The sequence below is a fragment of the Necator americanus genome, chromosome V, assembly GCF_031761385.1.
Source record: "Necator americanus strain Aroian chromosome V, whole genome shotgun sequence".
Taxonomy (NCBI): Eukaryota; Metazoa; Nematoda; class Chromadorea; order Rhabditida; family Ancylostomatidae; genus Necator; species Necator americanus.
The window spans coordinates 34627322-34654378 of record NC_087375.1 but is presented as its reverse complement, the minus strand read 5'-3'; the positions used below and the strand labels follow the sequence as shown (position 1 = coordinate 34654378).

At 40.1% G+C, this 27057-nt stretch overlaps 2 protein-coding genes across 4 annotated transcripts in view; both read right to left on the bottom strand.

Annotated features, from left to right (window-relative positions):
• The window catches only part of RB195_016114 (uncharacterized protein), a gene marked incomplete at both ends in the record, with an annotated part of 69537 nt that overhangs the window by 29989 nt on the left and 12491 nt on the right, over nucleotides 1-27057 (bottom strand). The window contains 60 exons of one of the 3 annotated variants that reach the window (XM_064207127.1): nucleotides 63-162; nucleotides 232-305; nucleotides 366-416; nucleotides 1712-1820; nucleotides 1883-1953; nucleotides 2029-2070; nucleotides 3881-3980; nucleotides 4050-4123; nucleotides 4184-4234; nucleotides 5411-5519; nucleotides 5582-5652; nucleotides 5731-5772; nucleotides 6639-6738; nucleotides 6808-6881; nucleotides 6943-6993; nucleotides 7780-7821; nucleotides 8781-8880; nucleotides 8950-9023; nucleotides 9118-9171; nucleotides 9304-9363; nucleotides 9737-9845; nucleotides 9909-9979; nucleotides 10056-10100; nucleotides 10249-10281; nucleotides 10643-10744; nucleotides 10919-11056; nucleotides 11127-11195; nucleotides 11369-11454; nucleotides 11564-11643; nucleotides 12682-12742; nucleotides 13105-13247; nucleotides 14016-14161; nucleotides 14230-14304; nucleotides 14389-14474; nucleotides 14861-14940; nucleotides 15117-15177; nucleotides 15507-15649; nucleotides 15715-15785; nucleotides 15861-15888; nucleotides 15946-16091; nucleotides 16160-16207; nucleotides 16287-16314; nucleotides 17384-17535; nucleotides 17660-17744; nucleotides 17836-17888; nucleotides 18520-18601; nucleotides 18660-18739; nucleotides 18843-18923; nucleotides 19095-19179; nucleotides 19992-20038; nucleotides 23557-23724; nucleotides 24168-24239; nucleotides 24403-24510; nucleotides 24594-24677; nucleotides 24737-24929; nucleotides 25015-25138; nucleotides 25228-25285; nucleotides 25351-25537; nucleotides 25851-25927; nucleotides 26855-27038. In XM_064207127.1, the coding sequence (XP_064063008.1) occupies nucleotides 63-162; nucleotides 232-305; nucleotides 366-416; nucleotides 1712-1820; nucleotides 1883-1953; nucleotides 2029-2070; nucleotides 3881-3980; nucleotides 4050-4123; nucleotides 4184-4234; nucleotides 5411-5519; nucleotides 5582-5652; nucleotides 5731-5772; nucleotides 6639-6738; nucleotides 6808-6881; nucleotides 6943-6993; nucleotides 7780-7821; nucleotides 8781-8880; nucleotides 8950-9023; nucleotides 9118-9171; nucleotides 9304-9363; nucleotides 9737-9845; nucleotides 9909-9979; nucleotides 10056-10100; nucleotides 10249-10281; nucleotides 10643-10744; nucleotides 10919-11056; nucleotides 11127-11195; nucleotides 11369-11454; nucleotides 11564-11643; nucleotides 12682-12742; nucleotides 13105-13247; nucleotides 14016-14161; nucleotides 14230-14304; nucleotides 14389-14474; nucleotides 14861-14940; nucleotides 15117-15177; nucleotides 15507-15649; nucleotides 15715-15785; nucleotides 15861-15888; nucleotides 15946-16091; nucleotides 16160-16207; nucleotides 16287-16314; nucleotides 17384-17535; nucleotides 17660-17744; nucleotides 17836-17888; nucleotides 18520-18601; nucleotides 18660-18739; nucleotides 18843-18923; nucleotides 19095-19179; nucleotides 19992-20038; nucleotides 23557-23724; nucleotides 24168-24239; nucleotides 24403-24510; nucleotides 24594-24677; nucleotides 24737-24929; nucleotides 25015-25138; nucleotides 25228-25285; nucleotides 25351-25537; nucleotides 25851-25927; nucleotides 26855-27038 (5218 nt within the window). Of the gene's footprint in view, nucleotides 1-62; nucleotides 163-231; nucleotides 306-365; nucleotides 417-1711; nucleotides 1821-1882; nucleotides 1954-2028; nucleotides 2071-3880; nucleotides 3981-4049; nucleotides 4124-4183; nucleotides 4235-5410; nucleotides 5520-5581; nucleotides 5653-5730; nucleotides 5773-6638; nucleotides 6739-6807; nucleotides 6882-6942; nucleotides 6994-7779; nucleotides 7822-8780; nucleotides 8881-8949; nucleotides 9024-9117; nucleotides 9172-9303; nucleotides 9364-9736; nucleotides 9846-9908; nucleotides 9980-10055; nucleotides 10101-10248; nucleotides 10282-10642; nucleotides 10745-10918; nucleotides 11057-11126; nucleotides 11196-11368; nucleotides 11455-11563; nucleotides 11644-12681; nucleotides 12743-13104; nucleotides 13248-14015; nucleotides 14162-14229; nucleotides 14305-14388; nucleotides 14475-14860; nucleotides 14941-15116; nucleotides 15178-15506; nucleotides 15650-15714; nucleotides 15786-15860; nucleotides 15889-15941; nucleotides 16092-16124; nucleotides 16208-16286; nucleotides 16315-17383; nucleotides 17536-17659; nucleotides 17745-17835; nucleotides 17889-18519; nucleotides 18602-18659; nucleotides 18740-18842; nucleotides 18924-19094; nucleotides 19180-19991; nucleotides 20039-21372; nucleotides 21443-23551; nucleotides 23725-24167; nucleotides 24240-24402; nucleotides 24511-24593; nucleotides 24678-24736; nucleotides 24930-25014; nucleotides 25139-25227; nucleotides 25286-25350; nucleotides 25538-25850; nucleotides 25928-26854; nucleotides 27039-27057 lie in introns of those variants that run through there. The other 2 variants (XM_064207128.1, XM_064207129.1) reach the window with 2 other exon arrangements.
• Nucleotides 21892-22248, bottom strand: RB195_016115 (uncharacterized protein; the record flags this gene model as incomplete). The annotated part of the gene is made up of 1 exon (XM_064207130.1): nucleotides 21892-22248. One exon carries the CDS (start codon nucleotides 22246-22248, stop codon nucleotides 21892-21894), a length of 357 nt encoding a protein of 118 aa, XP_064063010.1.

Genomic DNA, 27057 nt, shown 5'->3' with positions numbered 1-27057 from the left:
TTTTATCCTAGTTTTTGACTGTCTTTTATGAGTCTTTTTTTTATAACAAAATTTCTACAAACCTAAACACTGTTGCTTCGTTACGCACATTCCGTTACGTCGGAAGAGCCCCGCAGCGCATACGCATGCCGGTGGATCGCAGATGGCCGGACAAACCCTCGGCTGAATTGTAAAGATTTTTACTTGACAGAAATTGACTCGCGGAACAAATTTTTAAATCGAAAAGGGTACCTTGCCGTCGACGTTTGCACACGTGGGCTCACATCGGTTACCACATTGGTTGAGCACTTCGTTACTTGCACAGCCTAAAACCAAACAGAGAATTGAAAATCTCCAAGGGAAAACGAGCAAAGATATCCACGAACTTCCTGACGAGGTAGGTGCAGCCACTAATGCATCCGATTGTTTGGAAGAGTCTAAAGGAAAATATATTGCTAACTCATAGATAAATACTTTCATAATTTAACACTCCTCTTCTGATTTCTTTTGTCTTTCTGTTGTTTTTTTTATGACACTGACCGGAATTCTGCCTTGATATTCTTTTTTTTGTAGAATTCCTCCCTACAATTGCTCCTTATCCTTTCCTAGTGGTGGTTAGTCGTTCAAAGATAGCGAAGCTAGTCAGAAATTCCGCCTGAGGTCCCCTACGCTCGGGGCCCCTGACGGACTCGTCCGGGGCCCTGGTTAAAGGCATTACCCCACGAATCTGACCTATTATGAGTTTCCGAAGGACAAACTCTATACGGGACCATAGATTGCTGGATCAGAAGCAGTTCCGCTTATCTCTCTCTCTGATCGTACTGAAGAAAGGGCGTGAAAGACTCAGTTTTTCACGACAATGTCAGTTGAGGCGCTCTACTTTCGCACACGCGCCGCATGCAGCTGCGCAGCGGTCGAAAGCCAGTGAGCTCTCTTGGACTACCTATTCAAATGAAACCTATGAATAGGTTGCTGAGGGGACGAGAACGTATACATAGAGAACGTTCTAACGTTCCTCGTAGGAATTAAAGCGTTTCTCACGCCGCTTTTCAGGATGTTTAAAGAGAGGTGAGCGGAATCGCCTCTGATTCCGCAATATACAACTCCATCTCTAACTTTTCCCTTGGATTTCCTCACCACTTCAGATTCGTGGTATGCTGCCTTTACGTTGATCACCAAAGCCCTCCTGACCGTTTATTTGTAGCGTTCAGGGATTGGTTAAAGGATATCGCCTGAGGATTTCTCAGCTTCTTCAGCAGAAGAATGACCAGTCAACCCATCCATCCAACATACTATGCATGGAAAATCTTTTTAAATAAAACTAATGCGAAATTCTAGGGAGTCTTGTTGCTTCTTGTTTTTGTTTTTTTCGGCATACCTTTAGGTGTTCTCAAAAAAATAAATTAATAAATCACAGTATGGTGCAATCAACTATTAGTAACTCATCTAGAAAGCTCTGTAAACCACACTAGTCAAGCGGAAATTTACAATCAATCGAGAGTTCGATAAGAACTCTTCGGCACCAGTGTCGTATTGTTAATGAACATGAGAACATTACACTAATAAAAGTAATTATTTCGCCAGTTGAGATTCTGGGAGGCAGCCTTAAAGATCTACAGGGGAGGAAACGAAAATATGATGCTATTTTTGTTTTCTATAAATAAAAGAATCACAATAAAATAGCTTTAATTTACGACCTGACAAAAAACACCTATCTTCAAGTTACACTCACATGTTGAACATTGTGAGGCGGTGACACAATTCCCCTTGGAATCCCGATAGAAATTCTCCTTACAAGCACATGCTGGCGGTAAGCAGACGAACGGACATGCAACTGGTCCCTGAAACCAAGGATGATTAGATGAAAATTTAGTTCAGGAAAAGAACAGGATGATTTTCTCACTTTTCCAACATTCTCACATTTCCCCTCGCATAAAGCACCACAACCGCTCAACATTTCGTTATTTCCACAATCTAAAACACAGTGAAATTAGTTGCTTTTACAAAAAAAAATAACATGGTGAAATAGTCTACAGAATAATAACGGACCTTCAGGTTTCACTGGTTTTCTAATGGCGTCCTGTGGTGGAGCTGAAAATAATAGATTTGTTTCATAAGTAGTTCAGCAATCGAAAAATGTTTCCTGAACTGCAGTTAAAAAAAGAAATGGTTCCATATGCCGGGGAAAAGAAGTAATTTCTCGCAGGTAGGAGGTCGCGGATTCCACGCGACTCTTTTCACAGCGCCTAAAGAGTGTGTACCGCGGACGCGACAAAGGTCCCGCAGCTCTCTTCCGTTTCGCGCGCTTTTCGCCCCGCCCACTTTCGCCGCTATGAAAGGAGTCGTTCCGTGTTTCGAAATCATTCATTCCATCAAGTCACCCGGCTTGCGGTAACCGGAACGAGCTCAAGGAGCGGACACGATCGATACGAACATTAGCGCAACTATCGATCAATACCACCCGCCAAAAGGGAGAAGAGAAACTGCAGCGAGAGAGAGGTAACCGGCGTCCCTGAGGCTGTCCAGCGGAGTGGAGCATAGGCTCCCGCGTCCAGGACTTCGCTCACACGTCAGGGGATTTGTACTTGCCGGGCCCGTAGTGAGTGGCTGGTTAGGGCCTGCCCCTTTAATACCGTAGTTGTATATATATATATATATATATATATATATATATATATATATATATATATATATATATATATATATATATATATATATATATATATATATATATATGTATATATATAGAGAGAGCGGGGTGAAGACTGAGTAAGCACTCAGTGTGCTGGAGTGCAGTGGGCTACACAGGAGCTACAAGGGAGAGGCTAAGCAAACCGTACGTGCACAACAAGTGTACGTATGTGTATTGCCAAGGGCTCAAAGATCCCGGGCCACAGTGCTCGCTGGGCGGCGGCCAGCGACTTCGCAGTCATGGCAGCACAAGTGCCAGGGCCTAGTGTAAGGCCGGTATGGGGCCAGAATAAGGGTAAAGTACAGAGGAGTAAGGCGGTAGCCATAGGGCCTCATAAGGTAGTGTCTCGCGAGGCAGAGAGTGAACCATCGAGGTCGAACGCAAGCCTAGTGGCTACCATGACCACGTGCGGATATACTCCAGCCCCGACTGTCCGCACACATCGCATTCCCAGGGGTGTTGGGGTCCTGTGCCCCAACACCCCGGGGAATGGTGCCAGTTCCTCACGGGACCCACACATCAATGAGTCTCCGGAACTGGAGCTGGGAAGCTAGCATCCGGGGACCCGACATAGGAGTAATTTTTTTTTCTAAACAAGAAACTGGTAACTAGAACCTGGTACTGAAGATGAACGATGGAAGTGGAATTTGAAAAAGGAGGAATTCAGAGAAATTTCGACTCGAAATGTTAAGAAATAGAGATAAAAAAGTACTGGTAGTGCTCAACTGCTAAGTAAACCACTCTAGTTAAGTGAAAAAAATTACAATCAGTCGGGAGTTTGAATACATACGTAAACTAGTATTTAGATATTATTATCATCGTTATTTTATTTAACTATTTTACATTAATAGGAAAAATATCGAAAACATCCCTCGATTATAAAACAACAAAATATGGAGCTTAAAAGGAAGCATTAGTGGTTCCGCCCTGGATGAGAACTCCGAGTACCCTATGATTATTGATGTCCGAAACCGATAACCTGTGACAATGTGCCTTCTGCTGCAGACGGAGTGAAACCGACGACGGTCTTACCTCCATCCAGCTTCGGCAGCTGGCTACGCAGCGCCGCTTCGTGCGCATCCGCTTACGCAACCACACTGGACCTGATTTTTTTCACCCTAGTCCTCAGTAAAGGATCCACTACGCTGTTGTCAAGAGACTTTACTCTGATTTTTTATGAGCCATTTTTTCAACAAAATTTCTACAAACCTAAACATTGCTGCTTTGTAACGCACACTCCGTTACGTCTGAATAGCCCTGTAGCGCATACGCATGCCGGTGGATCACAGATTGCCAAACAAACCCTCGGCTGAATTGTAAAGATTTTTACTTAACAGAAATTGGCTGGCGGAACAAATTTTTAAATTGAAAAGGATACTTTGCCGTCGACGTTTGCACACGTGGGCTCACAGCGGTTACCACATTGGTTGAGCACTTCATTATATGGACAGCCTACAAACAAATACAAAATTAAGAATCTCCAAAAAAAAGTGAACAGAAGTGTACACGAACTTCCTGGCGGGGTAGGTCTCCTGATTACTGCATCCGATTGTTTGGAAGAGTCTAAAGGAAAATATATTCCTATGTCATAGATAAAGACTTTCATAATTCAACATTTCTTTTTACTCCATTTTGCCTTTCTGTTCTTTTTAATTGACACTAACTAGCTGGAATTCTGCCTTGGTGTGCTCTTTTTCAAGTTCGTCCCTATAACTGGTCCTTATTCTCTCCTTATTCGGTTATTCGTTCAAAGATAGCAAAGCTAGCCAGAACATCCGCTTGAGGACCTCTTACCTGTTCACCCAGAGCCCCTGACGGACTCGTTCGACCTGGATTAAGATGGTTATCCAAACCCTAGTAACTATTTATATATTGTAGCATTCTGAGTTTGGTTTAAGGATATCAGGTGAGGATTTTTCACTTTCTGCAGCAAGAGAATAACCAGTCAACACATCCACCCAACGTGCTATGTATGGAAAATCTTTTTAAATAAAACTTATGCGAAATTCTAGTGAGCTCTGCTGTTACCTGTTTCTGTTTTATGGGACACTTATGGGTGTTCTCAAGTAAATAAATAAATAAATTCACAGTATGCTGTAATTAACTGTTATTAACTCATTAAAAAATCCAAATTCAGGAAAACAGAGGTTATGCGCACAATGACATCGTATTCGTTCATCAAGCACACAAAATGTCATTATATCCTTTTCAGCCGACAGTAATTGAGCCGTCAGAAAAAAGTTTACCTTTAGAAAAAACTACATAGCTATGATCAACAATTAATTCATCATTGGTTGCAAGTAGGATGATACGCTGCCTTTAATAATTAATAATTATTCTTCTATCAAAGGCTACTACGCTTCTGGATGGAAATTATAACGAATTAAGTGGAGGTTAGGTAGCATTTTTACTCGAATTCGAATGTTATTCCTCGTCAAGAGCGGCGCCCGGCAATTGAGGAGTTCATTTTACTTATTTTGCCAAACCATCCTATCTGTCTTGTTGATCCGATAAGAACACTTCGGCACCGCCGTCGTATTGTTAATGAACACGAGAACATTACACTAATAAAACAAATTATTTCGCCAGTTGAGATTCTGGAAGACAGAATTGAGGATCTACAGTGAAGGAAACGTGAATATGATGCTACTTTTGTTTTTTCTATAAATAAAAGAATCACAACAAAGTAGGTTTAATTTGCGACTTGACAAAAAACACCTATCTTCAAGTTAAACTCACATGCTGAACATTGTGAGGCGGTGACACACTTCCCGTTGGAATCCCGGTAGAAATTTTCCTTACAGGCACATGCCGCTGGTAAACAGACGAACGGACATACAACTGGTCCCTGAAGTGGGGAATGATTTGATGAAAATCTAGTTCAGAAGAGGAATAGTATAATTTTCTCACTTTTCCAACGTTCTCACATTTTCCCTCGCATAAAGCACCACATCCGCTCAACATTTCATTATTTCCACAATCTAAAACACAATAAAGTCAGTTGTTTTTACAATATATTCCAATGAAATGAAGAAATAGTCTACAGAACAATAACAGACCTTCAGGTTTCACTGGTCTTCTAATTGCGTCCTGTGGTGGGCCTAAAAATGTTAAATTGGTTCCATAAGAATATCGGAAATCGAATAATTTTCCCTGAGAATCAGTTAAAAAGAAACGGTTTTGTATCACCGAGGAGAAGAAGTTGTTATTCGCCAGTAATGATTTTTTTTCTGAATAAGGAAACGGTAACAAGAACTTCGTACTTGAGATGAATAGCTGAAGAAGGGATTTAAAAAAAGGACGATTCATTAAGATCTGAATTCAAAATGTCAAAAAATAGAGACAAAAAAGTGCTAATGATGCGAAAAAGCTAAGTAAATCACAGTAGACAAGTGGAAATTTACAATCATTTGGGGGTTCGAATACATTAACAAACTAGGTTTTTTATGTTTTATTGTTATTTTATTTTACTATTTCCCTTTAACAAAGGAACATGGGGAATCTATGGAAAACACCTCTTGATTATACCAGAACGACCACAACATTCGACGAAGAACTCAAGAGGAAACCCTTGGGTGCTCCGAACTGGATCAGAACTCCGGCACCCTATTTTTATTAATGTTCGAAAACGATAATCTGCTGCGGACCAAATGAAACTGACGACGGTTCCACCTCGATCACAACTGCTGGCTACGCAGCGCCGCTTTGGGCGCATCCGCTTACGCAACCACACTCGACCTGGATTTTTTTTCGCCCTACTCCTCGGTGAAGGATCCAATACGCTGTTGTCGAGAGACTTCACTCTGATTTTTGACTGACTTTTTTAATTTCTATATCTTTATTTTCTTTTTTTTATAAATATATAAATATACAAATATATGAAAAGTACAATATCCAAAATACACTCTTTTTCGAAACTTCGGAAAACTCGCACATATCGTTTTTTTCCAGCAAAATTTCTACAAACCTAAACACTGCTGCTTTGTAACGCACACTCCGTTGCGTCGGAAGAGCCCCGCAGCGCATACGCATGCCGGCGGATCGCAGATTCTCGGACAAATCTTCGGCTGAATTCCAAAGATTTTTACTTGATAGAAATCGGATCGCGGAACAAATTTTTAAATCGAAAAGGGTACCTGGCCATTGGCGTTTGCACATGTGGGCTCACAGCGGTTACCACACTGGTTGAGCACTTCATTATATGGACACTCTGCAAACAAATACAGAATTAAGAATCTCCAAAAAAAAAGTGAACAGAAATGTACACGAACTTCCTGACGATGTAGGTGCAGCCACTAAAGCGTTCGATTGTACGGCAGTGACTAAAGGAAAATATATTTCCAACTTACAGATTAATACTTTCATAATTTAACATTTCTCTTCTGGTTTCTTTTGTCTTTCTGTTGTTTTTTGTGACATTGACTGGAATTCTGCCTTGATTTTCCTGTTTTTTTGTAGAATTCTTCCCTACAATTGATCCTTATTCTCGCTCAGGGCCTCTGACGGACTCGTTCGCCCTTGGTTAAGTTGGTCATCCAGACCCTAGTAATTATTTATAAATTGTAGCGTTCTTGGTTTGGGTTAAGGATATCGGGTGAGGATTTTTCACCTTCTGCAGAAAGAGAATAACCAGTCAACCCATCCACCCAACGTGCTATGTATGGACAATCTTTTTGAATAAAACTAATGCAAAATTCTAGAGAGCTCTGTTGCTTCTTGTTTCTGTTTTGCGGCATACCTGTAGGTGTTTTAAAATAAATAAATGGCAATTGCGAAGAGCATTGGACTTATTTTCCCAAACCATCCTATCTCCCTCTCTCTGTCAAAAAATAGGGAAAAAAAGTGCTGGTGGTGCTAAAAAGCCATGTGAACCACACCAGTTAAGCGAAAATTTACATTCAGTCGATAGTTCGATAAGAACACTTTGGCACCACCACCGTATTTTTAATGAAGACGGGAAGATTCAATCAATAAAACCAATTATTTTCCCAGTTGCAATTGTGGAAGGTAGTCTCGAACGGTGTCATTCACATGTCATTGACATTGTGATGCGGTGACACAAAAGATTTCAATAATATATAGAAATAGTCTACAGGACAAAAACTGACCTTCAGGTTTCACTGGTTTTCTAATGGCGTCCTGTGGCGGAGCTGAAAATACTATTTCAATAGATTGGTTTCATAAGAAGATCAGCAATCGAAAAATGTTTCCTGAGCTCCAGTTAAAAAGGAATGATTTAATATGAGCGAGGAAATGAAGTTTTTATTTACCGGTAGAAGTAATATTTCTTTCTAAAAAAATAAATGATTTCCAACTGAAACGTGCTGTCGAAGACGAATTGTGAAAGTGGGAAATTGAAAAGGACCAATTCAGAGAAATTTGAATTTAAAATGTCAAATTTAAAATGCTCCGAACTGAATGGCAACTCCGAGCACCCTATGTTTACTAATGTCCGGAAACGATAATCTGCTGCGGACCGATCTGATGAATCTGAATGAAACTGACCACAGTTCCACCTCTATCGCGCGGATGCGCCGCTTCGTGCGCATCTGCGTACGCAACCACACTCGTTCTGGATTTTTTTCGCTCTACTCCTCAGTGAAGGATCCAATATGCTGTTCTCAAAAGACTTCACTCTGATTTTGACTGACTTTTTAATTTTAATTTTTTTTTCTAAATATATGAATACGCAAATATATAAAATACAATAATCTCCAAGTCCTCTCTTCTTGAAACCTCGGCATTTGATAGTGTATTTATGTTTTCTTGTTGATCAAACGAGGCTTGACGAAACTTTTCCATTGGCCTGACGATCCGACAAACTCGTCTTTTTCAAAAACCCGTTTTACCGACTATCCGGGTTGCTAAACCACACTCGTTCTTAAAGACGTTCTTAAAGTTCGCCTTGGTGAAGGATTCAATTCGCTGTTGTCGAGAGACTTCACTCTGATTTTTGACTGACTTTTTAATTTTTATACCTTTATTTTCTTTTTTTTTATAAATATATAAATATACAAATATATAAAAAGTACAATATCCAAAATACACTCTTTTTCGAAACTTCGGAAAACTCGCAAATATCATTTTTTCCAACAAAATTTCTACAAACCTAAACACTGCTGCTTTGTAACGCATATTCCGTTACGTCTGAAAAGCCCTGCAGCGCATACGCATGCCGGCGGACCGCAGATTCTCGGGCATACCATCGGCTGAATTGTAAAGATTTTCATTTCGTAGAAATTGGCTCGCGGAACAAATTTTTAAGTCGAAAAGGGTACCCGGCCGTCGACGTTTGCACACGTGGGCTCACAGCGGTTACCACATTGGTTGAGCACTTCATTATATGGACAGCCTACAAACAAATACAGAATTAAGAAAAAGAAAACAAAACTCAAGAAAAAAACTGAAACTCAAGAAAAAAAAACTGAGCAGAAGTGTATACGAACTTCCTGACGAGGTAGGTGCAGCCACTGATGCGGCATTCGATTGTACGGCAGTGTCTAAAGGAAAATATATTGATCGATTCATAGATGAAGATATCTATAGATTAATAGATAAGAGATATGCGGTGCGAATAATTTTTAGCAGCTGGAAAAAAAACTGCAAAGCCACAAAAATAAAAGTTAGCGCACTTGGTTCATCACCATATGATGTCATTGTGTCCTTTGGAGCTGATGATGGGTAGGTAGCTGCTAGAAAAAACAATTTTTAAAAAACCAATAATATCATAATTAATAATTAATGTCACTGCAACATTTCGTTAAAGAAATGGAAAACTTTTTTTCTATTGCATCGAATTATTTTTTCGCCAGTGATTCTCGGAGTTCTGAAAATTTATTAGAATGGCGGAAAAACTATAGAAAATGTAAAATAAAAATAAAACTAAATGAAAAAAATATGGAATAAAAATAAATACTAAAAACAGAATATGATATAAAATAAAATAAATAGAAAATACAATAATACAACCCTTCTTTTTTTCTTTCTACAAATGAGAGAATCAAAACAAATTCTCATCAAATACTGGATGACCTGACACATTACTTAACCTCAGGCTACACTCACATTTCGAACACTGTGCGGCGGTGACACAATTCCCCTTGGAATCCCGGTAGAAATTCTCCTTACAAGCACATGCCGGTGGTAAACAGATGAACGGACATGCAACTGGTCCCTGGAGTGAAGAACGATTAGATGAAAATGTAGTTTTGAAAGAAGAATAGGATGATTTCCTCACTTTTCCAACATTTTCACATTTTCCCTCGCATAAAGCACCACATCCGCTTAACATTTCATTTTTTCCACAATCTAAAACAGAATAAAATCAGTTACTTTTACAAGAGATTTCAGTAACATGGAAAGAGTCTACAGAACAAAACCTCACCCTCGGGTTTCAATGGTTTTCTAGCGGCGTCCTGTGGTGGTGGAGCTAAAAATGTTAGTTTTTTTTTCCAATAGGAAATTTTTCCTGAGAGCGTTAAAGAAAGAAATAATCTCATATTAACTAGGAAAAAAATTATTATTTGCCAGTAGAAGCAAAGTTTTTTTTTTTTTGAAGAAGAAGAAGAAGAACTTACTTGGTAACGGAGATCCATTGTGGAAGTAGGGATCTGGAAAAAGAACCAATTCAGAGAAATTTAGATTGAAAATTAAAGAAACGAAGTTAAAAAATTCTGATAGTGTTAGAATGCGTAGATAAGTATATATAAAATTATAGTAGTATATATAGTGATAAGTATACAAGTAAAAAGAAATAGTAAATAATTCTACTTAGATGATAGACTATTACAAATAATCAAGAGTTTGAAAACATCGAATTATAAAAAAAATTCATAAATATTAATTATAAACCATTGTTCGAATATTATTCGAAATTTGATATTCGAATATTCAAATCGAGCCACGGAATATTTCAACTGTATACCATGGAGAAGTTCGAATGAAAAAAAATTTCAGAAGTGCTTTTCTCACCTCTAATACATACCGCTCTCGGATAACAGGGTGGGGCATAGCAGAACACTTTCTGGAGAACGCACATCATACCGGGTTGGCAGAGATTTTTGCAGCTTTTTCCTGGAAAAAAAATCGTGGAAAACCCAGAAAATTCCCACTAAAGCACCAAAATAAACAGGAACACAAGGGGTCCTCTCGGTTTTTTTTTATTTTCTGAAGAAAATAACACGTTCAACAAATCCTTCAATCCCTCGCTATTCTTTGAGGGAAAATTCTGAACGCTGTTTAACTCACTTTCATCAATCACACACGTAGCTTTTCGCATGAAATCCTGACACACTCTTCCATTCCCGCAATTCATTTCCCGGCATTCAATCTGGATTCGTTCCTCCTCACCAGGAGGTAAGAAATTCGAAGAACCTCCGTTCGTGTCTGAACAGTTAATATTTCATTCGATAATAGTACAATGCATTTCTCTGGAGCTCATGAAAAAAATCCACACCTGACTGGAATCGTGGATTTACGCGATCTCGTACTGGGGCACAGTAGGCGTCGGCGCCTCCGCTCGCCTCTGTAATACTTGTATGAGGGAAAATTTCAAAGAATATATTCATTTCGACTGAGTAAATGGGTAAGAAAACGAAGTACGTCAACAAAATAATTCCGAATAGTTTTTTTTTCTTTTTTTATTGATTTGCGTTTCTTCTTTTTTATTGATTTGCTTGAGCTGTTTTTTTTTCTTACCTATACAACGTGTTCCAATATAACAATTCATGGTGTCACAAGATCTTGTCTGGCTACATTGTGCACCAGTTTCTGTTTCAACGCATCTGAATAAATAAGAAAAATTACTTGATGGAAACAGGGGCTTATTTAGACAAAAAAAAATCTGTCGTCTGCAAGAAAATGAGGTGTATTATTGGATTTTCTGGAACTAACCTTTGCCCACCAGCACAACGAACCACCTGACATGTTGTCACACAAGTCCCTTTCACACATCGAGTTCCTCCAACGCATGTCTGAATCCGGAAAAGATGAGAGAAATGCCGAAATTTGAAGAAGTACCGTAAGAAATACAGTAACTGATTTAGTTCCGATATTTGAGAAATTAACTCCTTGAATAAAATAACAATTTCTTAAAATAAATGAATAATCTAATAATTCCTTGAACAAAATAAATTATCTAACAGAGGTTTGTTTTGATCGCGGTAGAATTCAGTCTTTACTTTTTAAAATAAGTTCCAGCAAGCAAGCGCTACCAAGCCAAAAAGATGAAAATTTAAAAAAAAAATTCTCCAATAAAACGAAAATCCTGCAAAGTATCTGTATTCCGAAATTTAAATTCATGGAAAATCTGCCTCCAAGGCACTAACATCTGCAAAGAGTAAATTTTGCACAAATTTCTCAAGAAAAAGAATATTCGGTTTGATCTGAAACTCTTTATATCCAAACTAAGGTTTCTCTAAAAGCATGATCTGAGCATCCAGGAACTTTGAAGGAGGTAGGAGATGAAATCTCGTAGATTTCGTCATTACAAATTACAGCGGCATCAAACGAGCTTCACGTATTCTCCAAAATTGATCTAATAGAATTATTTTCTTCCAAGAACCTCTCAGTTCCACCCCTTGAGCCATTTTTTTAAAAGAAATGAACCTCTTTCCTCCAATTTCAGGAAAAAAGAACAGTAAAATTGAGCCAGGGACCATGATCATCAACTCGCCACCAACCGATTCTATTCAAAGGTTCTCGGAAAAGCTTAAAATTTTCCTAGCCACCACTACATGAAATCGAACAGAGAAAAAAAATAGAAGATCGCAGCTATGTAGTAGTTTTGAGTTACGTTTCCTAGAGAGTCAATAACTAAGGGCTTCAAATCTTGGGAACATTATTCCTAAGCCATTCGAATGGAATAAATATTGAATAAAGGTAACAAAAATAGGTTAAGAGTGGATAGTTGGCTAGGGTGAAATGTCTTAAAACTAATAAAGCATCTACTTTTACCAGGAAATTTTGTTTTCGTAGTTCTAGAAAATTTTTGAAACTGAATTTAATCATACCTGAGCACATCCTGGAGCCGCAACACAACGTGCATTAGATAATCCACCACCGTCAAGGCACCTATGAAGTTCATATTTTTAAGAAATTCTTTTACTCTATTGTTAAATCTTATTTTATTCAATTATGCATCAAAAACTCTTCCTGAATTTTTTCCAAAAAAAAATTTGATCTGACCAAGTTCAGATGTCAGCGCAGTTAAGATTGTGAACAAATTCCTAATAGAGGTCAGATCTCTTTTTTTCTGTTCAATTTTCAGAATTTTCAATTTTTTTTTTGTTCAGTTTTCGAAATTTCTTTTAAAAAAATATCCTCCGATGTTGAATAAACATGAAAAAGAAATACGGGAAAAGCTAAATTATAATTTCTAAGGTCAGTTAAAGAAATAGAATTAATAGAATTAAAAAAAAAATTGTCAACCTAACCTCATATTAGGAGGGCAAAGCAAGGTGTCACATGTGTCGAAGGGAATACATTGCGCATCCTCGTTATCACCGCCAGCAATGCATTGATATCCGCTGGTGCAGTCAAGTAATTCGCAGGTGGCTGTCGGAATACAAATTGCGTCCTGAAACGAAATTTGCTCACGGTTATTATTTAGATTCTGAACTCATAGACCAGAAATTTCAGTAGAAAATCTAAGAACTAAAAATTCCGCGTTTCAATGGTAATATTAAAGGGATCGAGGAGGTGGCGCTTGTTTCGCCTAGGAACTCGAGACGAGGTTCTGTTAGAGTTCTTTTCGGAACCAGCAGTACGGATTTTTAGCTTCGTATCCAGTCGTGCAGTTGGAAAAAAGCGACCTTTAGTGGAAAAATCATTTTGGTTTGGATACATATGTTTTTCAATGGAAACCTGTCCCCAGACTAAAGAATCACGTGACTTACGTACGTTTCCACTCAACGTAGCATTCTAGATGGTCCTGCAAGGATCGGATGGGTCCCGCAGCGAAATGCACCAAGTTTGCGTCTACAGACCAACCAAAAAGCATGGGTAAGCATGATTGGAAATAGAGGTCCCGATGGTTTCGTTTCCAGCGTATTTATCCTCCCAAAGTCAAAAATATTGGACACTGCCTCAGATTTTTTCTTGAGTGCTCGAAATTTCGAATAGGTCGAATTTTGCGAAGATTCGAATAGTCGACTTCTACGAAATGTGTGGGTCGAATAGTTCGATGGTTGAGGTTTGTTACACTTTCCTTTATTTCTACATCTTATTCCCCTCGATTATTCGAATAATCGAACCGCCACGAATCTTCCAGAAAGTTTTGAATATTCAGAAATTTCAGGAGATTTTGAGTTGCAATTTAATCCATCAACGAAAAAAAGTGGTCCACCTGCGTGGGACTATTCTGAAGGCACTTCATCTTTCTCGCGCAAGTAGTTTCGCCGCAGGACCGAACTCGGACACATGATGGGCCCGATGGCGTCACAACGCACGTGGTTCCAATGGCACATGCCAAAGTGCACGGTCTAGGTGCGTCTGAAAAATCGTATTTTATCACGGTAGTAAATTTATAAGTGCTTAAAACAGTATTTACTAAAACTGACCAAACGAGGCCGCATTACGTCCGACAAATCCTCCAACGTTCGCTACGCATCTTGCGTCTCTGCCAGGACCTCCTTCTAAAGAACTTTCCATCGTTATTGTTCCGTTTTCAGCAAAAAGTGCCAAACCATAGAAATATCATCGTATAACGAGATCCTCACCCTGACATTTGAATCCAGCAAAACAAGTCAGCGCAGCGCAAGTTCTCGAAGCCACACAGCTGGCTCCGTTGTCAGTTTGCGAGCATCTGAAACACAAAAAATGGTTATCGAAGGAAATTAGCGCATAGATGTGGTATAGCAGAGAACAAAAATCTTTTTAACTTTACTTATTGATTTTTTTCTTATTGATTGCTTCTTTAGTCATCTATAGATGGTCCTATGAGCTAGAAAATCATTATTCTTTCAGATTTTTAAGATGAGTTATAAGGGATTTCCCCCATTTTTTCATTTCAGTTCTATTTTCCACGATAATGATGTCGTTCTACGTTCATATCCACAAATATCCACCTCAGATTTTAAGATGTTAGAAGTTCCTCAGATCGCTCAGATCATCGAAAATGAGTCTCGGATGAAAATCTACGCTCATTTTTCAGGCAAAGAAGCTAGAGCCGCGTCCTGGTAATGAACTCACTTTTGTCCGGATCCACACTGAGTTTGAGCACAGGAGGTTACACAGTTCCCCTTACGGCATATCGTTCCGGATAAGCACGGCTGGAAACAGGTGCAATTTTGGAGTAAGTAACTTTTTCTGGATGAAATGGATCTTGAGAAATGCCCTAGACAAATAAGTCGAGGAATTTTTGAATGGATGGATATAGGAGACCAAAATTATTCCATTATTTAGAACTCAATCTCGGAATCTCGGAGATCATCGGGTAGTCACTTACTGTGGTGCATACAGCTATTGGTGCACATCGAGCATCCGCCCGACCACCACCCTCGACACATCTGCAAGGAAAGAACTAAAATCAATTTTAATCAATGGAATAAAATTAAAAAATAAATTAAAAATTAAATTAAAAACAGAAACCACTTTCAATCAATAAAATAAAGTAAAGTATTAATAAATGGATATTCTAATCAATTTTTCATTATTCACCTGGCTGCTCTTCACATATTACTTCCGGGAAACATTTTCTCAAATCGTGGAAATAAAATTTAAAAAATATCATTCAGAAGAATGCAGATCGATTTGAAGAAGCACAAATTCGAGGAAGAGGATTGAATTGACAGCTCATTTCATCCGAACACATCCTGACTGTTTTTTTTTAGCTGACCTTGAATTCGAATCACAAGGAGTGTTGCTACACGTGCTGTATGGTACACATTGTGCATCGTTCGACGAGTCACCCGGATAGCATTTCGTACCAGGACCACATCTAAGCGTCGCGCATGTAAGAGTCGGGATGCATATAGTGTTCTGGAGGGAAGAAACAGATAATACAGTAAAATACAGGACTTAAGGCCTGCTGCTATTGTAAGCACCTGTTGTGTTTGAATGATGCACTTCTGATTCGGTGGACAAGAATTAGGAGTGCATACTCCTAATGGATTATCTGAAAAATCAACGAAAAAACTCGAAAATCAAGCTTTGATATGGGAAAACCGGATGGATCTGTATCTGGAATCACCTGATTGAACTCGAGCGCACGATGCAGCCTATAAATATGATTTTTTGAGATTTTTTTCAGTTGAGCTAAAATATAACGAACTTACATAATTTTCATTGTCTTGCTTACATACTTGACCAACTGGACACTTCAATTCTTCGCATGTTGGGCTGGGAAGACATTTTGGTCCAGAAGATGTCACGACACATCTTTTGCCCCTTATACAGAACAGGTTACAGGCAATGGGTCGAGCTGAAAGATCTCGTGATAGAAAGTAATCATCACATTAATCCTGGAGTTAATTCCTGGAGTTTTCTCACTTGGAGGAGATGGTTTAGCGACATAGGAAGTTGTGGATGTTGCTGGTCCTAGAATAGTTTAACTAAGTAATTAACTTAGACGAAGTTTCGAGTTCACTTCAAGTAAGAATATATTCTGAAAACCAACCTTTTGTGTCCGTCACACAGGTGGCATCCTGAAAATATTCGAGATAAGAACAACTTTGACTTCAGAAAAAGTCAAAGAAGAAAAAAACTGTGTCTAAGACTGTATATAGTCACCAGCACTTATATCCAACAACGCGTCTGCCGCAACTCACATCCTGCGCTTAATCCATGTTCCCTTTTACTACCTCTCTACTGTTTCAGTTGGACGCCGATCCGGTCGTAAAAACTGCTAACTTACATTTGTTTATCACCTTTTTCCATCGTTCAGCTACTAGCTAGAGAAGAAAATTTTCGAATTGTCGACTTTCCCAGTCGTCAGACGACGGGAAAATCGCCGCGGGTACCGTACCACTTCAGCTTTCACGCTTGTCAGCCACTTTATGAAGGTCTTCTTCCAGGAGTTTGGGTTCCGGTCTCTTTTGTCGCCATTCCTTGCATGCGACTCCACTTGTTACCTATTTCGCAATCTTAAAAATTATATACCGCATTTGAATTTGTACTCTCCCCGAAGCTGATTTGATTCTTTGATAAAATCCAAAAGCACACCACTTAGAGGGGTGACTGGACGCGCACCAGCGGTAGGACATCTGCCACAGGACATCCGCCACACCATAAACCACTCAAGGACTTGCGCCCGGAAAGTTTGTCTTTTGAGCATCTAATCGGCTCCGTTTTACTGTATACCGTAAGGTGTCTGTACTGATCGTGTAATGCGTTTTCCCAGTTATGGTGTATGTCATTAAGATAAATTGCTTTGTATATAGACCGTGTTTGGGATCGTAGGACACATATATAGGAGCGATTTGGGATATGCAGATTCCAGGCCGGCACTAAGGCCCTTGAAGAGGGAGACGAGGCGAAGAGATGGGACGCTGGCCGCTTGTCCACATGGATTCGGAGGGGCTAGGCCGCCATCTATTGACTTATCCCAATGCAGGGTTCTCCGGATCCAGGCAGCCGTGACCGGGTCTCAGGTCCCGTCAGTGCCCGCTGCTCTTTCTTGGAACAGATTCGTGGTGCGATATAGATAATACGGATTAAATTTTTGGTTCTTTTCCCTCAAAATCGATCGGCAGCTTATAGTTCAGTTCACCTTACCTTAAACTTTTCCGGTTGCTCACATCGCTGTCCTTTTGCGCACTTCAGCTGCGCACACGACTTCACTGCTACACACTTCGGTCCGGATGGTGACTCGACACACCGTGGAGTATCCGGAGCGCATAGCACATTGGCACATGTGAGCGTTGGCACTAGAAATTACAATTTTTCTTTATTTCTTCTTCCTTTTTAATTCTTTATTTCATCCAAGGACAGGTGACAGTTGATCCACTGACGATGTGTCCACTCCACAAATTTTCTAAGCAACATACGAACCTGAATGAGGATTATAGTAGCCATCAGCCATGGACATCGGAACGCATCGTTGTTGAGGTGGACATGGTGCACGGACACATTGAACCTAAAAATGGTGGGATGTCACGGGACTCCGCTGACTAATAACTACTGTTGAAGGTCATTAAATGAATGTAACCGGAAGGAATTCCACGAACCTGCTGGATAACACACTTCTGACCAATCGGACACCGCAGAGTACAAGGTGTGACTAAAAAACAACTCGGTCTCACGAAGAAAAAGCACATTCTAACAATTCTTATAAATCACAAATAATCGCTAACCCCCCTCCTCCCTCAAAAAAAAAAGAACAAACTGGCACAAACGCCAGTGACAGCCTTTTTTGATCTCCTTGTCAATATGGTGAGTTCTAGAACGATCGGGCATCACAATCTCTACCCACAACTCAGGTCATTCTTCATTCTCCTCGAATATTCTTCTATTTTTATTACTATTTTACGTTTGTAACATTAGGAACCGGCTATCATTATCATTTGTGATTATAATGATCGTAATGACGTCCTTAGTTGAATGTAAATTATTTTAATTATTTCATAAATTATTTTAATTTATTGTCACAACAGCGAGCGCTGATGCTCTTGGGAGATTTGAGTGAGAGGAAAGGGACGAGGTAGATGGCTACAACTTTCTGTACGAATGACCTGAAGATCAAAATTTTCTCTGTGAATAACGGATTAATCTCTCTGGAAGTTTTGGACCGTCTCAGGCTGACTTGATTTCTTTTTTCCGTCCACTTTGGCTTATTTACTTCTTTCCCTACAATCTTAATAATTTTTTTTTCGATAATTCTTAATTAATAATATGTCCGTAAGATCAGTCACCTTGCTTTCTTATGTATGCATCATTTGCTGGTCCTGGAACGCATTCCTCCAGTGGAGGACAAGGAGCAGCAAAGCATTGAACCTGAGAAAATCCGGTTTTGAATTTAAAAAAACCCTAACTTCCACTAATCGATAATTACCTGGGTGAGGCGGCATACTTGTCCGTAAGGGCACTGTTTCTTACACTGGGATCCAGCTAAACGTAGAGTTGAATCATTTGCTAAAAAAAATCAGAACCACAACCTAGGAAGCTGCATCAGTGAGAAAAAGCAGTCGCTAGATATGGTGTACGGATGTATGGATTCTAATTTCCACAAGCTTACCAATAGGAACGCATCCGGCCCTCCCTCCTTGAGCGACGCATCTCGTGGTGGCAGTGCAGCGGACGGTTGCGCACGGATCTGCTGGAAAATGTTAGTTCTTGCGCGCAGTTGCAATGATAACTGCCAATCCGCATTGTTCTCCAGAAAAAGCGCGTTTGATTCTCTCATTGTTCGAAAAAGTAGCAGTTGAGTTAGAGATTGCTAAAATCCTGCGAAAAAAATCAAATAGAAGTTTATTGTCTCACTGCTCACTTATTATTTTTCTCGACGTATCATCGGCCATGGAAGCTCGAACACATTCCTGGATTGGTGGGCAAGGTGCTCGTATGCATTGAACCTATAAATTAGGTGGAAATTTATGAATGAGTTCTCCGCAATGTAGTCCTAAATGTTTTGTACGTAATCGTTCTAAATTCGCTTAAAGGCATCACCCCACGAATCTGAGGTGGTGCAGATTTCAGGTGGAGTATTCGTATACAGGATGGGAGACTATGAAGAGGAGGGTGATGTCCATTTCTTCATAATTGCCGTAAAAAACTGCCTGGAAGATGCGCGCGTGCACAACGCTGGCGCGCTCCAATCGAGCTCCTTGTTGAAAACAGTGCACCGGAATGCTCGAAGCCGTATCTTCCGGGCCATTTTTTTACGCAATTAAGAAGATATGGACGGAATCGCTCTCCTCCCCATAATCTACTATGCCGTATACAAATACTCAACCGGGAATCCGTACCACCTCAGATTCGTGGAGTGATGCCTTTAAATACCATTAACAATGTTTTTAAGTGGCAGGATTTCACCAATTTATAACAAAAAGGGACATTGTGGATTCAAGTGATGGGGTGATTTAGTTATTAATTCCATCGCACATACTGTAATCTGTTAAGAGAGAGGAAAAACCTGGAATGTCAGCTATGGAAAATAGTAATTTGAAAATAACTGGTACCAGCTGCCTTTGTTACAGTTTGTTGTTTTATGGAGCCTTTAAAGGAGTTCTATTATATTATTTTCTCACTAAAGTTAAGGAATAACCACCGGAAGCGTAAGGACCTGACTATTATGTAGTTCTAGATTCTGTTGAGATACGGTCCGCTTCATATTGTGTATTTCTATCCGACAAAGCAAGGCAGTATTGAATATTTTAAAGCTTACCACTGTCAATTTGCACATTTGTCCATACGGGCATTGTTTGGTGCATTCTGAAAATGGTAATGATTTGAAAAGTCATCTCAATTAGTACTAACAAATATATTCTAGCATCATCAATCTATATGAAAAGGAGTAATAAGTGTTCAATGTTAGTGACAAATCCTAATTATGTGCTTTGAATTCTGAATACATCATTTAACCTTAACCCTTTAGACGTTAATTATATTCAGATACTTTGACTGTTGGACCTGACGATACGTTTAAACGCAGCTTAAATACATTCGTCAAGTCTAACAATCAAACAAACTAACGAAACAAAGTCACACACAAACCGGCTCACTAATCCTTGCCTTATTTGTTGATTGAACGCTTTATTGATGTTGTATTTTCTGTTATTGCGAATGCGCTTAGCGCTCCATTAAATTCTTATATTTTATTTATAGCAATTCTTTAGTTAAGGTTAAAGTTTCTGGCGTTAATCAATCCGCTTGGGATTCTCACGTTCACATCAATTCAGAATCGTTTGAGGTTTTACGAACGTGTAACTGGCCCATGCAGTGACTTGCGATTGCTAGCCGATGTGTCAAGTCAGTGTTTTTATCCTCCCAGACAAGTCTGGTACCAATTTATCCCACCACCCTACCCCGTAGGGTCGAAAGGCTTGGTGAGCACTAGGGTGAACCTCCGATCGATCGTGCAGGAAGCGGAACCTCTAACCGCTACACTGCACCCGCCCCTTTTCTTTCTTCTTTCTTTGTTCTTTTTCAGGATTTCCTTGTTCTTCCAAAATAGGTCATACACTTGTAAGCGATCTGTTGTGCCTTATAGATATTATTACTTCGAAATTTCAGAGAAATTTTTCTTTGAAATTCTTCTTTGATATCTGAAAGATGTCAGTAAGAAGCATGAAGATGTGAGGTTGTCGAAGTAGAGATATCACTGAAATATTCGGGAAACATGTCGTGATATACTGCTGACTTGCCGAATGTCTCATTTTTTACTCTCAATGTACTGCCAGAAATGAGGCGGCAGAAGTAAATCTTCGTCATGGACTCACAAGTTGTACAACTAGATACTAACAACTCTAGTAATCGCGGTGGCATCGTCCGGCCACGCATCACGCCTCTGCACATTCTGGCAGTCTAAAAACTTGGAAATTGCTGTTCCCCACCAATATACACCGAAATCGATCAAGTTGCTTTACGAATGGATAGAATTATTGGCGTGGATCACGAACGGCGGGCGCGATCACTCCTAACTGCACCTCATTGTATAGAAAAACGGCTTTGTCGCACCGGGTCCCCCTACGAAGGACCTAACAACGCGCCACGTCTGCAAAATCAACAGGCCACTGACTTTGTTCCTTCCGCTTGCTGTCGCTTACGCCTTCTCTCGCATACGTGACGCGTCTCTATGTGCTGCGCAGGAAATCGATTGACAAGGCCGTTTTCCATTGGATCTAATCGCGCTGATACTCGTGATGACAACGGGAATATCGCCGTGGGCACTCTCCAACTGTGGTTCTCCAACGGCCAGCCAGTATGTAAGGGCTGACACCAACCTCTTTGGGTACCGCTTCCAACTCATCATCCTTCACCCATGCACTCTATGGATTGAATTTTCTTACTTCGAATTTAATTTCTTTCTCAGTTTAGATCGTTTTGGTTTGGTTTCGGAATCCACAATCTATTAGGGTGTTCGGAAAGTATCTACCGAAATACGGCAAAATTTCAAAACAACACAACTTTTTAACAACATTTTATTATTCGACGAAATAATCTCCATCAACATCGACAACCTTCTGCCAACGTCTCACAAGATCACGGATTCCTTTCGCGTAGAACTCCGGCGACTTGGAGGCGAAGAAAGCCCGAAGGTCATTTTCGAGGTTGTCATGATCATCCTAGCGCTTCTTTTCCAGGTGATGCTGAAGCGATCGGAAGAGGTGGCAGTCGCTCGGAGCCAGGTCCGTGCTGTACGATGGGTGCGGTAGAACTTCCCATCCGAGCTCCAGAATTTTCTGGGAAGTCTTCTTCGCGATGTGAGGGCGCGCGTCATCGTGCAGCAGGCGAACGTTGTCGAGCTTCGAGTGTTCCCTGTGGATCTTATCGGCCAGTCTTTGCAGTTGAGCGAGGCAGACCTCGGCAGTAACTTTCGTGTTGTCCGGCGGCAATTCGAAACGGTAGATTCCATGAACTCCCCACCAGACGCTCAGCATGACCTTTTTATGGATTTCACCTTTCACGAAAGGATCCACCATTTCATAGCCAGCGCACCACGCACGTTTGTGGGTGTGGTTGACGTAGAGGACCCATTTTTCATCCACAGTGACAATGGTGTCCAGCCAGTCGAATCTGCGGCTTCTGGAGAGCAGCTGAGTGCAGATGCCCAGGAAAAGAATCTATGTCTCTTCTTCCTGTCAGTATTTGCAAACGACCTTGCTCTACATGATAGGAACACAAAATCATTTCGTTTATCATTCTCTGTGTTCGTAATTCACTGGTGGTTAATTACTGGTGGTAACAACTTCATCATATGTGCAACAAACCATGTTTCGCAATGAGCCTTTTCAAGCTAAATTTAAATTTTTATTAAATCGTCATTTAAAACAACAATGTCTCATTCTCATTTTCAACATTTCCCTTTAACGTTATTATTATAATTATTATGGAACAGAATCAATGGAATGAGTAGTAGTGTACCTCTGTACTAAGAAAAAACAACTAAGGGAAATTCTCTCAGTTTAGTAAAATTTCAAGTCAATAAATCCACACCATTTTGAACAATTCAATATTTCTTTAGTTTTTTCTTTTTCTTCTTTATTTTTTACATTCCCCAAGCGTACGTCTATGAAGTGCTCCCGCGACGAATAAGAGCGCTGTAAACTTATCCACGAAACTCATAATTGACTCAAATTACTTAAAGGCATCATACCACGAATCTGAGGTGGTACGGATTTCAGGTGGAGTATTCGTATACGGGGTCGTAGATTATGGAGAGAAGGATGACTCCGTCTATTTCTTCCTAATTGCCGTAAAAAACGGCGCGGAAGATGCGGCGCGTACACAAGGCTGGCGCGCTCCAATCGAACTCCTTGTGGAAAATAGCGCGCCGGGACGCCTGAAGCCGTATCTTCCGGGCCGTTTTTTACGACGATTAGAAAGAAATGGACGGAATCACCCTTCTCTCCATAATCGGCTATCCCGTATGCGAATACCCCACCTGAAATCCGTACCACCTCAGATTCGTGGGGTGATGCCTTTAAGGGATTTGTAGTGCATTTGCCTTGACCTAAATGAAGCGGCTTAAATTATCAAAAAATAATAAAATTGCAATTATCAGCACACGTAATGTTTGCGAGTGCTATTTCCAAGTAGTTTGCTCAAAACAGGTCTGTTTTATAAATCTTAGAGTTCCCAAAAAGAAATCTTAAGCTTCAATGTTAAACATCGTGGAAATATGGTTCTGTAGGTCGAGACAAAAATCAAAGGTTATAGTAAATTCCCAGTGAATTTCTTGATCAAATAGTTACATAACGTTAGACATGGTGGACTGATGAGGAACTAACGTTTTCCAACTGGTTGCGGTGAAGGCTGTGGAGCGATGACATTCACACATGTTGGCACTCCTGGACAAGGTGGATTGTAGCAGCTGTTGTCATCGCTTTTAAGAACGCATCGTTGATTTGCGGAACATTTTGCTGTGCATGGCGGCTGTGCTGCTCCTGTGGGGTCATCTGAAACATTCTGATGTACAAGTTGCATTGTTTTTCAAAAGTAGTAGGCAGTAGTGGGACCCACTCCTGTGTCTCCATCATTAGCTTAGAGCAATATTTGAAGATTGAAAAAAAATTACAGCAAAAAAGTAATTTTGAAGAGTAGAATGAATGCCTTTATTTTGAAGTTACTGTAGCCCATGGGCAGGTCTCAGGAACGCCCTCCTCCCTCTTAAAATCACCCTTACAGTACAGAACTTGGTCTATCTCTGGAAGTTATTTGCTCCAGAGATAGACCAAGTCATTCTTCTTCCTCCATTTTGTAGGAATTAATTAAAGGTAAACAGGTCTTTCTAGTATGTCGTGTCGAGTTTCCGAATGTTTGTACATTATCCACATTTCGAACATTTCGAATGAATGATCGATCGACTGAATGACCAAGTTCATAGCAGACGTAGACTTACCACTAAGCCGATTCGCATTATAGCAGACTCCGCTCCGGCAAGCCAATCCGGGTCCACATGGAGGATTACAGTCTGAATAGATAATTCTGGGAATTCACAAAGAAAATCGTAAAATTTTTGGAAGCAGTAATCGAAAACAAGGGTTTCCACAGATGGGTTTACTCGAGACCCACAAATTACAGCGAGGGCGTCGCGGTCGCCCAATCAAACACACGCACCGACAGTTATGGCTTACCTCCAGGAGGATATGAGGGAGTGCCGCCAGATGCCGTACAAACGCCTTTCCCGTTGCTTACTTGACACGTCTTTCCAACCTCACAAACCACATTTGCACATGGATTTGCTGGAAATTGGGGTCTCAAGCAGTTTTCAAGGTTCCTACAGGTTTTAGGCGTAGGTGTGCCCGCAAACTTCTTTACAACTCACCTGGTGGTGCGACACAAACTGCTTTACCGTCAACATTCTGGCAAGTGGAACCGGTCTCACAAGTAGCGGATGCGCATGGATTCTCTTCAAAAATAATCCCCTATTTCAAGATTAGAAACACTACAGAAAGAAAAACAAATTACGGTTTGGAGATGGTGACCCAGGCACAGTCTTCGGTGGTAACGTTTTCACTACGGTATTCGTTTTCACCGTTAACGGAGGTCGATAGTTGGTGTGACAGAGGTTCTCTTTGGTGCAAACCTTATTTATTCGAGCAAAACCCGGTCTGCATTTGCATTGCCGAACGCATGGCCTCGGCGATGTGCAGATGGGAACCTGAGAAGCGCGTTTTACGACGGAAAAAAGTTTACTTTAAAAAATGGTAAATAAGAATTTAATTAGATTTATGTCAAGGAATCACCGGTTTCGGTGGATTTCCTGCTTGACACTGTTTTTCACAACCTCCACACTGAGTTAGCACTTCGTTAGCGGGACACCTTGTGGGTCCAGCTCGTGGAGCATCCGCTTGTACGGTAGCACTTGGTCTGAAAAAATTTCCGTTTGAGTCCATCTATATAAAAAATTAAGCTCAACTTGGCTTCTTGTAAGTTGTTAGTGATATCAGTTCTCTCACCGATATCCTGGATTTGGAACAACGGGACCTCCTGGATTGAATGGACCAGTGGGAATAACTGAAGAATAATTAGGATTTTCAGATTTCACAATTCTCTAGGATCTTAATACCTTAACCACGTACCTGGCACACCCGGAACACCAATATTAACGGGTCGAGGTGGAGTGGGACCAGGACCGCTGCCATAAGCTGGTGGTCGTGCCGGAGCGGATGGTCCTGATGGTTGATACGACGGTGGTGACGGACCTGGTCTCGGTGAGGGTGGACTCGGTTGAGAGGGAGGATAAGATGGACCAGCAGGAGGTTGTGACTGAAATAAAAGTAGTTCAAAACTCAGAATTATTAGCGGAAAAAAATTAAATAAGGTGAAATATAATAAAATTAAATAATTACATCTAAGGAATAAATATTGGAACCATAAGTCCTCAGTGGTTCTGCAGCTTACATGTTAAATGAGTTTTTGAGACGTATAGTCGGAATTTTTTGATGTCACTCTCTACAACAAAATAAGCCAAATTTTTTCCGACAATTTTCCTAGAAATTGAAGAATGCTCCGGTTGCAAATCCTTATTTTTAAATGTATTCTAGGCTACGCGATTTTTCAACCTCATCAAAATCCTTACCCTCACACAAACTGCTTTTCCTCCTTGATTTTGACAAGTTGATCCGTAGTTGCACACCGTTGTTGCACAAGGATTTGCTAAAAAAAATGGAATAACTCTGCCAATAAGAGATAAATTCTTAGTCTTTGTGGGAACCGTCTGATTTCTTAAAATTTTTTTTAGGTTTCTTTTAAAGCTTAGCTTCCTAGTCAATTATTTTTCTACTCATCCCATCAGTCATGCCTTAAAAGATGAATAGGAAGATGCTTCTGTTGTAAGCACCTATGTTTACTCGGCTGACCGCTACGCTTCGCAGACGTCACGTATTTCCCCTGTTGCCACTTGGGTTTTCTCTTATCTGTATGCTCCCGCAATCATTTGGAGAAACATATGTGAAATGGATAAGGAAACCTCTGAAACCACATCTGGTAAAGGAATATAACTGATCGATACGGTTAGAGCTGTATAAATCTAAAGGGACCATTTCTCGCAAAAGTTGCGGTTACATATTATATTCAGACCTTTTTTCTCAAATTATAGTTACTCAAATTATGTTCGAGTAATTTTAATTAAATCTTAACAAAAAAAAATAAGAAAAATAAATGGGATTCAGTACTTGTTCCTGGTTTGCACACGGGTCTGCCAGCTTCCATGACACATGTCGATCCAGCGGCACACTGAACGTTTGCACATGTGGCTGTAAATCAAAATATTATACGAAATTATGTTGTTTTAAGAGTTATGTACAAGAAATTTCGTGGAATAATAAAAATTCAGTGTTTTCTTCAGGTTAAATAATAATAAAATGAATTTTCTTCACATCTTGTGTGTGTAGGTTCCATTGACGTCGGCTCTTGTGTCTATGGAACGTAATAGATAAATAAATAAGTAAATAAATAAGTAAATAAATAACTTGTTAAATAGTTAGTGTTAAATAATAGAAAACCTATGATCCTGAAAAGCTACTAATACCCTTTAAAACATTATTTCACGGTTTTTCTTTGCTAAAGAGGCTAGAAACTCACTTGGTGCAGGCGGTCCAGGTACCGTATTCGTCGGTTGAACAACTTTTGTTACTGTTTTTGTCACAGTTATTGGATTACACCATGTAGGTCGAACACAAGTCCCAGAGAATTGTCCAGGTTGATTTTTACGATGCCAATTCGGAATACACGCACAACCGGGCACACATTTTTGATTGGGGCATGACTGAAAGAATTTCATTTAT